This window comes from Vulpes vulpes, chromosome 6 (assembly GCF_048418805.1).
Source record: "Vulpes vulpes isolate BD-2025 chromosome 6, VulVul3, whole genome shotgun sequence".
In the NCBI taxonomy this organism is placed as follows: Eukaryota; Metazoa; Chordata; class Mammalia; order Carnivora; family Canidae; genus Vulpes; species Vulpes vulpes.
In genome coordinates, this window is record NC_132785.1 from 5,052,459 (window position 1) to 5,064,647 (window position 12,189).

Sequence of the window (12,189 nt, forward strand, 5' to 3'; positions counted from 1 at the left end):
AGTTTACAATCAAGATTTTCTTGTTTGTCAGTCTTGTGTTCCAGACGTTTTCCTGTGTGTTGCTTGTTTTTTGACCTTGTCTATGATGATCTTGGATGTACAGGGATTTAAAAATTTTTACCTAGTCAATCCATTCATCCTTTCTTTTGGGCTGCATTTCCTGCTTTATCTATCTATCATCTATCTATTTATTTATTTATTTAAGATTTTATTTATTTATTCATGAGGGACAAAGAGAGAGAGAGAGAGAGAGAGAGGGAGAGAGGCAGAGGGAGAAGCTTCCCATGGGGAGCCCAATGTGGGACTTGATCACAGGACCCCCGGATCACACCCTGAGCCGGAGGCAGACACTCAACCATTGAGCCACCCAGGTGTCCCTACATTTCCTGCTTTAAAAGAGCTTTCTGATACTAATTTTTATATTTATTTATTTATTTATTTATTTATTTATTTATTTATTTATTCATGAGAGACACACAGAGAGGCAGAGACACAGGCAGAGGGAGAAGCAGGCTCCATGCAGGGAGCCCGACGTGGGACTCCATCTGGGGATTCCAGGATCACGCCCTGGGCCAAAGGAGGGCGCTAAACCGCTGAGCCACCCAGGGATTCCCCTGATTCTAATTTTTTAAGAAAATTTTTAATATTTTTTATATTTTCAATTTAGACCTTTGAAGAATCTAGAATTTAATTACTGTGTGTGGTGTGAGGCAAATAATCCCATTTTTAGAAAAGAGTAATATAGGGCACCTGGGTGGCTCAGCGATGAAGTGACAGGCTTGATTTCTGCTCAGGTCAAGATCTCAGGGTCCTGGCATCCAGCTGTGGTCAGTCTATAAGCTCAGGCAGGAGTCTGCTTGAGGACTCTCTCCCTCCCCTTCTGACCCTCTCCCCTGCTCGTGCTCTTGCTCTCTCTAAAATAAATAATCTCTTTTTTTAAAGTTATATGTAAACGTGCACATATACACATGTACAGGTTATCTTTGATTTTCACTGGGTGGCATTACAAGGAGAACTTTTTGTCTTAGGTTTTGTTTTATTTTCAAATGTTTGTGTAATAAGTATATCTTGGATCACTTAGATTCGGGGTTACACTAACCATGAGGAAACATGAGACTGGGCTCTAAGTGTATATCATATTTGTCCGAATGTCTAGGTGTATTTATTTTTCTGCAGCATCTCTAAGATATTGCAAGTTCCTCTGAAACCTGTTCTTTCTTCCCTATCTCAATTTATTTTATTCCCTATCTCAATATATTATCCTGTTACTCAAAGCAAAAATCAACATTTTTTTCAATTAAAAAATAAGTGTACTTATTCTTCCAAGAAATATTTCAGGGTCAAAGGTGAGTATTAATAAGCCACTAGATTTTAATTTTATTTTTTATCTTGTTTTATAATTATGGATATATTAAATTTTAATACATGTATTTGTTATTATGTTATAAATACCCCCTTCCAATTACGTGTGTGATATGGTAATTACTTCTATATAAATAATTTCGTTCTTTTGCTGGTGAATATGGTGTATACTTCTCAAGCAACATTTTCTTATTTCTGTTTAAAATCAAACTGAATTTCAAGGAGAAGCACATGAGTATCCCAATTTATTGAAATCAGTAGTCAGAAAAAATATTTTGCCTGGCTTATCTTATCTTTGATTTGAATAGTACTGAATGAGTCACACACATACACCTGACATAATGTGTATTTTCTGATATTCTCTAAAGATAAGACTCCTGTATAAATTTCATTTAATTTCATCAAGTTTCATCACTAGTAATGATATTTTGGATTTAAGTGCGCATAAAAAATATGCCAAATATGAAACAATTCTATGCCATTCTAAAATTCAGTCGTTTGAATATCAAAATGCTTTTACCTTCCTCTTATCAAACACTAATTCTTCAAGTCTCAAGTTCTAATGTATTCATACGTTGCTCTGCAATGTAATTTTTTAAGTTTTACTTTATTTTCTTGCCAGGCTATCATCAAAGGCTGTTGAATCCTGGCACCAGCCTATGGAATCAGGCTTTGTGAGATGAAGGTCAGGGTAACTGACCAGAGATTGCACCAATTTCCTAAGAGCCTGGGTGATGAATTCAAACAACTAAATACAGGGCTGGAATGGGTCTTTTATTCCCTTAAACAGTCAACAATTGAAATGGTTGGCACTGGACAGATTTCCACCGAAATTCACCAAGAGGACTTGGATACTTGACTTCGAGTCCATATGTGGCACAAACCCCACTGATGACTTTAAAAAGCTAGCTTACTACTTGGAATGGGTGCACGAAAATGCCAGTTGTAAGATAAACCCTCTTCTGCAAAGTTTTCCTATCATTTCTTGTTTTCTGGTAAACATGCTCTGAATGAAATTTTCTAGATCTTTGCTGAAATCCAAAGACCTTTAACTATTCCTTCTTAAGTAATTATTCTGCAACAGTTCCTAAACAGTCACAAACTTTTTCCCAAACTGGCTGGGATTACAAAGAAGAGTTACAGAAAATAGAAGCTATACTCTCAAAGAAATGAATTACTATGTCCATAAACCTTAATGGCTTTTAAAGCGGGACTCCTAAATGATCACATGACTTATCAACTCAGAATTTAGACTATTATTCCACTAGGAATATTCTCTGAAAAAAAACTGCTTTCTTTCACTTTTCTGTAGCAGGAAGAAGAACAGACATGAAACAAAACAGGAAGGTGCGTTGCTCCAGAAACATCATAGGATCGGATGACTTGAAAACCTTCACCAAACTTGGGACCGTTACACCATTCACATCTAGATGTGCTGCAATGGAGGACACATCAAATCAGTATTTTAGTAAACATCTACTGAAGAGAAGACATCATATTTGATGCTCTGTGAGACTCACAGTAGTATCAAATAGAACCTTTGTTATTATTGATCTTACCATCTTAGTTGAGGAATGAAAACATACGCAAGTACAAATTAAATGCTAAAAAAATAAAGTAGATAAATATATATGACACTCCTAATTTTCTAAGATAGATTCTAAGAATCTATCCTTAATCTGAGGATAGATTCCAAATAGAGGGGATCCCTGGGTGGCACAGTGGTTTGGCGCTTGCCTTTGGCCCAGGGCACGATCCTGGAGACCCAGGATCGAATCCCACGTCGGGCTCCCGGTGCATGGAGCCTGCTTCTCCCTCTGCCTGTGTCTCTGCCTCTCTCTCTCTCTCTGTGTGTGACTAACATAGATTTAAAAAACAAAAACAAAAACAAAAAGATTCCAAATAGAGGACAGTAATTATTCTTGGTCAATGCGATCACAGGAAATTTGACATGCTTTTATAAATGTTTTTCCAAATTTTCTATAATAAATATGCATTATTTTTATAATTAAAAAATAAATATATCATTTTAAAAATAAAGAGACTCCATCATAGCCTAGTATAGGATTAGTGCCTCTGTGTGTGTGTGTGTGTGTGTGTATAGAGAGAGAGAGAGAGAGAGAGATTTATTTATTTGAGAGAGAGAAAAAAAGTGCATGCATGCACATATGAGCATGAAAGGAGGGAAAGGGCAGAGGGAGAAGGAGAAGCAGACTCTCTGCTGAGCAGGAACCCTGGGATCATGACCTGAGCTGAAGGCAGATGCTCAACCACTGAGCCATCCACATGCCCTTAATTTACTAATTTTATTATTTATTTTTTTTTAATTTTTATTTATTTATGATAGTCACACACAGAGAGAGAGGCAGAGACATAGGCAGAGGGAGAAGCAGGCTCCATGCACCAGGAGCCCGACGTGGGATTCGATCCCAGGTCTCCAGGATCGCGCCCTGGGCCAAAGGCAGGCGCCAAACTGCTGTGCCACCCAGGGATCCCAATTTACCAATTTTAGATTAAAAAAAGAAAAATTTAATATAAAAATGTATACATGTTAAATTTTATATATAACATCTCAAAAGAGAGATTTGATGTAATGTCTTGGACAACTTTTATTGCAATACATTTTGTTTTACTTCATATTAATAGCATTATAGTATTCCATAATATGAATACACCATAATTTATTTTATCACTTTTTTTATTGGTGCACATTGAGGCTGCAATTATCATCCCTATGCCCAACTTTGTGTTCACATTTAACTATTTCTATGAGACAGATTCTGAAGATTTAAATTTCTGTTTCAAGGGGTAAGTAGGATACCATCCAACTGCATTCTACAAAGCTTTCACCAATTTACAGCACTACTAATGGTATATGATAATCCAGTTTTGGGCCATCCAAAGACAAACAATTTTGGAAAATTTTTATAAAGATTTTGTTTACTTGAGAGAGAGAGAGAGAGAGAGAGCATGAGCAGAGGGGAGAGGTAGAGAGAGAGGGAGAAGCAGACTCCCCACTGAGCCTGGGATCATGACCTGAGCTGAAGACAGATGCTTCATTGATTGAGCCACCCTGGTGCCTCAAAGACAACATTGAATGTCCACCTTTTCATTTATTTATTTATTTATTTATTTATTTATTTATTTATTTATTTACATTTTTTTAAATTTAAATTCAATTTGCCGACATACAATCTTTTTAATCTTGATAAAATAGGTAAACAAAAAATTTGTCATTGCTATTTGATATCGCAGTTCCTTGATTACTAGTGAGATCTAACATGCTTCATTTTTATCAGCTCTCTCTGTGTCATCATCCATGAATGGCATATTCCTATCACTTATACACTTTTTATTGGTTATATCTTTTCTTCTTGATTTCTTGGAGACATGTATATGTGTCAACAGCTATACGCATTGCAACATCTTCTTAATGGCTTGTCTCTTAATTTCATTGATGGTGTCATATTATGTGGAAAATAAACACTTGTCAAATTTATAAAACATGGTTCTACTGTTTTATTTTTTGTTTTGCTTAAAGTATCTTTCTCTATCATGAAGTCATATGGATTAGTCTCCTATACTTGCTTTTAAAGTCTTTAAAGTTTGCTTTTCCTATTTAAATCATTAATCCAAGTGAAGTTATTTTATGTATGATAGTGACATACAGATAACAGAAATATAACTGTACATTTTTTTCCCTATAAGTGGCCAAATATCTCAGTATCACCTGTTGAAACGTCTCTCCTTTCCCTACTGATCCACAAGGCTATTTTGTCCAAGTTTTCACATATGCATGAGAATGTAACTGGACTATGTCTTCTCTTTCACTGGTTAATGTGTCTTTCCTTGCATGTAACACCACCTGTATTACTTTCTCTAACTTTATAATACATCTTTATGTCTAGTCAGCAAGTCCCTTACTTTGTTAGGCTTCTCTTTCAGGCTTGTCTTGGCTATTTTGGGGTCTCTGCTTTTCCATACACATGTTATAATCAGCTTATCAAGCTTCTCAGAAGACTCTGTTGGGGTTTTGACCAAAACCACATTGAATATACAGCTCTATTTGGGGAGAATTGATACATATTTTTTGTGTTGCATCTTATTGTACCCGAAGATGTATCTCATTTAATTCAGACTTCTTTACCTTTTTGTCAAGTTTTAAGTTTTCTCTCTGTACATGCTTTGTACATATTTCGATTGATATATTTCTAAGTATATCATGTTTCTTTCTGTTATTATAAAAAGTATCCCACAACTATTACATCTCTAATTTTTTTTAGAGAGAGAGAGAGATTGCCCACACATGTGCTCATGGAAGGAGGGGCAGAGGGAGAGGGAGAGAGAGAATCTTAAGCAAACTCCCTGCTGAGCATGGAGCCCAATGTAGGGCTGCACCTCACAACCCTGAGATCACGACCTGAGCTGAAACCAAGAGTCAGATGCTTAACTGAATTAGCCACCCAGGTGCCCCCACATCTCTAACTTCTTTGATGTTTAGTTTTAATTATACTTTCTTTCTTTCTTTTTAACACCACACCATAGACATTGTTATTATTATTTCATGTCATGAGCATTGACTCCTCAATGGATTAAAATTGAAAACTTTAGGTCCTGGTCCCCTTTTTATTGGTAGATTATTAATAACCTTTCTCCATTTCTTTGATGATTGCTAGCCCATTTAGGCTTCTGGCCTCAATATAATTACTCAATATAATTAGTAATTGATATTACTAATATCAATATTAGTAATTTAAATATTCCTGGGAAATTTTACTTAAGCATACAACAAATATTGGTTAGATCAATAATATAAACACTGATGGGTGTAAAAATAGTTTTAAACTATCTGAAGGAAGTAAGAGATAAGCTGAGTGGATTCCCCGTGCATTGGGCTTAAAAACCCTAGTCCTGATATTAGGCAATGATTCTCATGCTGGTCATTAATCCCTGCGCATCCCTGCTCTAAATATGACTGCTCTCTTTCTGGTCTCTAGGAAGTCAGAGTCTAAAGCAGTTTCCTGCATAGGATGCCTGGGACTAAAGAACCCTCTTTTGGAGGAAACCACTTCCATGTCCTTAGTAATCCATAGAAAAGATTAATACCACAACTGGATAGGTGTTGCCAGTTACACCTCAGTAATTCGTAACTCACCCTGGAATTAAATAGTAACTTGAAAATATTAATAAATAGGCTGAACTCAGACAACATTATGCCTGAAGAGCCAGAAGAAGAAATTTGAAGAATTCTATGTATGTTCGAGGCTGGGGTGTAGGTATGTTAATAGTAAAATTGTCACCTGGCCTCGAATGGATAATATTGTAAATGCTCAAAAGTGTGTTTTCATTAAAAGGACTTCAGAGGTATAGTCCGGGTGGCTCAGTGGTTTAGCGCCGCCTTCAGCCCAGGGCGTGATCCTGGATACCTGGGATCCAGTCCTACGTCAGGCTCCCTGCATGGAGCCTGCCTCTCCCTCTGCCTGTGTCTCTGCCTCTCTCTCTCATGAGTAAATAAATAAATAAAATCTTTTTAAAAAATAAAAAATAAATAAAAGGGCTGCAGAATTTGCTCACCATTTTAGTAGCTTTTGAATTTCCACTGGGATCTCATCATAATATTTATGTAGATTATTTTTTAAAAAGAAAAAAGAAGTAAGTTGAGTGAGATGCTGTGGGCTATTCAATGAATTTTCTTTCCAAAGAGTAGGATGAGTGTAAGTATTCTCAAATTGGATTTTTTTCAGGTTAAGCTTCAAAATCGCAGGAGGAAAACTCGTTAGATCATTCCCATCAACATTCAGTTTTTCAAGTGATCTGCAAATAAAGGAAACCAAAACTAAAAGGTATTTATGCAATTCATAATACTGAAGTAAAATTCCATCTCAGTGTTCCTGCAAACTGGCATCAAACACAGTAGCAGTAAAATACAAGTGTTTAAGTACTTCCTCAGAATCAGAGAATTATAAAGCAAATGAAACACTATATTATCATGCAAATAAATGCATTTGTGTGGCTGGTAGAGTTAAAGCATGTACTTTGGGTCTTTGTAACATGTCATTATGGAAAAAAAGAAAAATATAGATAGTGACACAAAGAAAGAATATATTTTCATAAACAAATTGAACATCAGGACATTTTTTCCCTCCAAGCCTAATCAAAACAGTGAAATTAACACCATCAAAATGTATCATGTTCTATGTCCCAACTTTGCTTTCCCATCACCTGAATATTTTGGTTTTTACTGTATCAGTTGCTCCTTTGTTCAAAGAGAACCAACATTACTGATGTTCTCATTTTCTACTAGTTGTCTTGATGGTATGTTGTTTGTTTGTTTGTTTGTTTGTTTTACAGACACTCATCTCCTTCCTACTTAGTGCTGGAGACAGAAAGAAAAAGTATCTGTTTATGAGGGACACATAAAAACAGATCAAGGGGCACCTGAGTGGTTCAGTAGTTGATCGTCTGCCTTTGGCTTCTCCCTCTGCCTGTGTCTCTGCCTCTCTCTGTGTCTCTCATAAATAAATAAATACAATCTTTAAGAAAAACAAAACAAAACAAAACAAAAAAAAAACAGATCAAAGTCTAGTCCAATTTGTCAAAAGTGCTAAGAGGGAAGAGGATGACATGAGGACTTTGGGTCTTAAGTTGCTGAGAACTCCAGATTCTCGGGTGCAGTATAGTTTCTCCCTCACACAATTTAAAGTCTTTGGTTCTGATTCCTGCTGACAGCATTAAAACATGGTCAAAGAAGGGATTTAAAACAATGAGACTAAAAAGATGGCACCTCAACTGTCTTCATCCTTCAGCCACCATCGGATTATGACACCTGTCAGTCTGGGAAAGGTGAGCAAGACCTCCGGCGTTAGTTTGGTCCCAAAGGAGAGACCTGGCATGGTCACTCTTCTCCCTCTACCCCAGACACAAGCCTTGGGCCCAGCGACAAAGAGCCCTATGAACAACCAGAATAAGTGTGCTGTACTCTAGGAGATGCCAGTGAGGGTCCCCGAACACCCCTGGGGGAGGCTGCCCTGCCTGAACTGCTTTATCTTACAGATTTCACCAGTGTGCGTTCCTCTTTCCTCTCGAGGAGTTCTGTGGAGTTTGATAGGCTGGACAATCTCTAAAGCTGGGAGAGCTCCATGTCGAGACAGCCTTTGCAGCTGAGCATCCCCAGGAGCAGAAGCCGAGAAACTTCCATCAAGAAACGCTCTCTGGAAGTTGCTCTGAGAATGCTTTTGGTCTTGAGCAGAAGACACAGCAGCCAGAAGAGAAAAACTAACAAACACACAGAATAGTGCTCCTGAGGCAACTGCACTCTGTGGAGGCAGAGAAGGAGTCAGGGAAACACGTAATAAAATTCACTTGACAAGACGCACACACGCGCGTACACGCACACACCTTCTTGAACAAATACATCATTTGTAAAACTAAAGAATTAAGTGGATGAACTGAAGAAGAACATGATCTTCCTAAAGACCTGAAGTAGAGGCAAAGACAAAGTAGAAGTAACTCAAACAGAGCAAAAATATAAAGAAGAAGCATGAGAAAAAACTACATCAATGCCACAGAGGATAGCTCCGGGAGCCCTAATGTACAAATAATAGGTTGTCTCAAGAAGGGAAAATGAAAGAGATGGAGAAGAGATGATGGTTAAACCTATTTCTCTGACAAAAACAAAAAAACAAAAAAAGTTTAAGCTGGTGATTAAAAGTGTGCATTGCATTCCAGGAGAGACAGGTGTGATACTGTGATTTATGAGTAATACATAGTTGGTCTTTGTCCACAGTTCCTGGCCCTGGTCCCAACACCCTTCAGTTTTCTGAGCAGGTAAGGACAAGGGGAACATCTTTTGTTGTAACATATTTTGTCTCTTGTCCTCAATTCTTTTTTTTTTCTTTTTTCTTTTTTTGTCCTCAATTCTTGAAATCACTTCGGAACCATAAAAGTGAAAAGGGTGTCTTATTTTTCAGAACAAGCCCCTTTCCACCGCGACTGGGTCTCTGTTAATGAGGTGACTTGTGGAAAGCACAGAAGGATGAGGGCTGTTTCAGGGAATCCCATTATGATTGGCCATGATTTCCAGGGAGGGCCAAGGGTCTGGAGGTTGAATCATTCGCCACTGGCCCCCGGTTTAATTAATCATACCTAGGTCATGAAACCTCCCCACACAAAAACCAGAAAGAGAAGAGTCAGAGACCCTCCAGGTTGGTGAACCAGAATGCTTCAATATGCCAGTGTGCCAGCCCCCAAACTTCATGAGGACAGGAGGTTCCTTTATTTAGGATTTTGCCCCATGTATCGGTTCATCTGGCTGTTGATTCATATCCTTTAATAGATAGATCCTTTGTAAAAAAAAAAAAAAAAAGAAAAGAAAAAGAAAAACAGGAAATCCAGTGAGTAAACAGGTTTCCTGACCTATGCGAGGCAGGCTAGCAAATTAATGGAACCCAAAGAGGAGGTCACGGGAACTTCTGATTTCCAGCCAGTTGATTAGAAGTGCAAGTAACAACCTGGATTCATGAACGGCATCTGAAGTCCAAGGAGGGGGTCATGGGAACCTCCAGTCTGTAGCTGGTTGGTAAGAGCCACAGGTCATAACATGGGCTCACAGTTTGTATCTGAAGTGGGTGAGGGGGGTCGCCTTATGGTACTGAGCCCTCAACCCATAGAAGCTGATGCCGTCTCCAGGTAGATAGTGTCGGGATCGAGTTGAATTGTAGGACACCCAGTGGAATTGCTTATTGGTGTGGGGAACATCTGTTTCCCCCAGCCATGATGGAATTAGGTGCAGGACAGTTTCAGCAGGTTAACAAAAAGACACACTCAAGCATAATCTGATAAAATTCCTGAAGACTAAAGACCATGAAAAAAAATCACAATCTTTCCAGATAAAAGAACTACTTAAAAGGAAAAAGAAATTAAACTGGCATCAGGCACCTGTGTGCAATACTGGATCTAGGGGAGGGAGGGGTGCTGGTGACCACTTATGGGAAGGGCTGCAGTGCGCTACTGCCCACTCACCGGAGCCATCAATTATCTGTTAGGGTTAAAGATCCAAGAAAAAAATGACCCATAAAGTCCATCAGAGGAAAATTAATTAGAGAAAACTCTAAATAGCCAATGAATCAAAGGAGGTATCTCCAGGTTCTGTAGGAGACAAAAGAAGGGCAGGAAGCTGTGAGTCTTGAAACAGAGTCAAATATAAATGGAGAATGATTGCAAATGTTCATGTGTATTTCTCAGGGTGAAATAAATTATTCTTTAAATAACGAGAGTTGTAACGCAGAGGAAAATACTAATGAGAATACGAAACAAAAGTTTCTAAAACCATCTCAACAACACCTTGAATCAAATAAGGGGTTAGTGCATTTGGAGGGAAGGTGGGAAGATAAAGAGGATTCTAAGGGTCTCTACTATTGATAGAAGACAGCAGAGGGGGATGGATCACCATAGTGGGGGAAGTAGCTTTTATCTTGATTTTACAAAATATTTTTAAAAATGTGTCTGTGGGGCAGCCCGGGTGGCTCAGCGGTTTAGCACCTGCCTTTGGCCCAGGGCGTGATCCTGGAGACCTAGGATCGAGTCCCACGTCGGGCTCCTTGCATGGAGCCTGCTTCTCCCTCTGCCTGTGTCTCTGCCCCTCTCTCTCTCTCTCTCTGTGTCTCTCATGAATAAATAAATAAAATCTTAATAAATAAAATAAAATAAAATAAAATAAAATAAAATGTGTCTGTGTTTGGAGGGAAAAAAAGATAGCCAGTAATAGTGTGGGAAAGTACAGTAGAGTTCCAGAATTAAGGAAGGAGGAAAAAAAGGGAAGAAATAACACTCAGAAAAAAAAAAAATTAAACACATGTGCACACACGCATACACATCCAGAGAAGGCAAATAGGAAAAGAGAAAACAGTAAATAAATAGTAAATACAAAGCAAAATGGAAGGAAAAAATTGAATATATCACTCATAACAAATGTGAACAGGAGGAATTATTCTATTAAAATATAAAGATTGCCACATGGGGGACACCTGGGTGTCCTCAGGACACCTGGGTGGCTCAGTCAGTTAAGTCTGCCTTCTGCTCACGTCATGGTCCTGGGGTCCTGGGATTGAGGCCCTCATCTGGCTCCCTGCTCAGTGGGGAGTCTGCTCCTCCCGCCCCCTCTGCTTCTCCACCGGGCTCATGTTCTCTCTCTCTCTCTCTCTCTCTCTCTGTCTCTCTCTCTCATAAATAAATAAATAAATCTTAAAAAAAAAACACATTGTCAAGGAGAAATTAAATAATTGGTACAAATATTAGAAAAGCAGAGGTAAAATTATTTCACTTCACTGAAGATAAGACTACGCTCCCAGAAAACCAAAGAAAATCTAGTAAAACTGAACCGGAATGAAGATAATTTGGGGTAGATAGCTTGATTTTAAATTCACATAAAGAAAGACATAGCTTTTCTCTATTCTGTACTGACAATGGTCAGCTAGGAAGAAAAATTAAAGAAAATGTTATATTCATAGTTGCAACACTGTGAAATATTCTAAGTAGAATACTTAAAAGAAAGTAATAAAGATAAGGGACTTAGGTGAAATGAGTCATACTTTTTTATAGGTTTTATTGATTTATTTTAGGGAGGGGAAAAGGCAAAGGGAAAAGAGAGGGAGAGGGAAAGAATCTCAGGCAGACTCTGTGGAGCCCGAGACCGGGCTCAAGGTGGGGCTCCATCTCACAACCTGAAATCATGACCTGGGCCAAAATCAAGAGTCTACGCTTTACCGACTGAGCCACCCCGGCACCCCAAGTCATAAATTCTTATGGACATAAAACAAGACCTAAACA

General features: G+C 38.2%; 1 protein-coding gene across 1 annotated transcript in view; it reads right to left on the reverse strand.

The window, feature by feature from the left end:
* Positions 1-2,610: 2,610 nt before the first annotated feature.
* Positions 2,611-12,189, reverse strand: part of LRRC63 (leucine rich repeat containing 63) — a 35,944-nt gene continuing 26,365 nt past the window's right edge. Inside the window, exons 8-9 of the mRNA XM_026017245.2 lie at positions 6,937-7,176; positions 2,611-2,797 (exon numbers count right to left, since the gene is read on the reverse strand). Of these exons, the coding sequence (XP_025873030.2) occupies positions 2,611-2,797; positions 6,937-7,176 (427 nt within the window). The remainder of the gene's footprint in view (positions 2,798-6,936; positions 7,177-12,189) is intronic.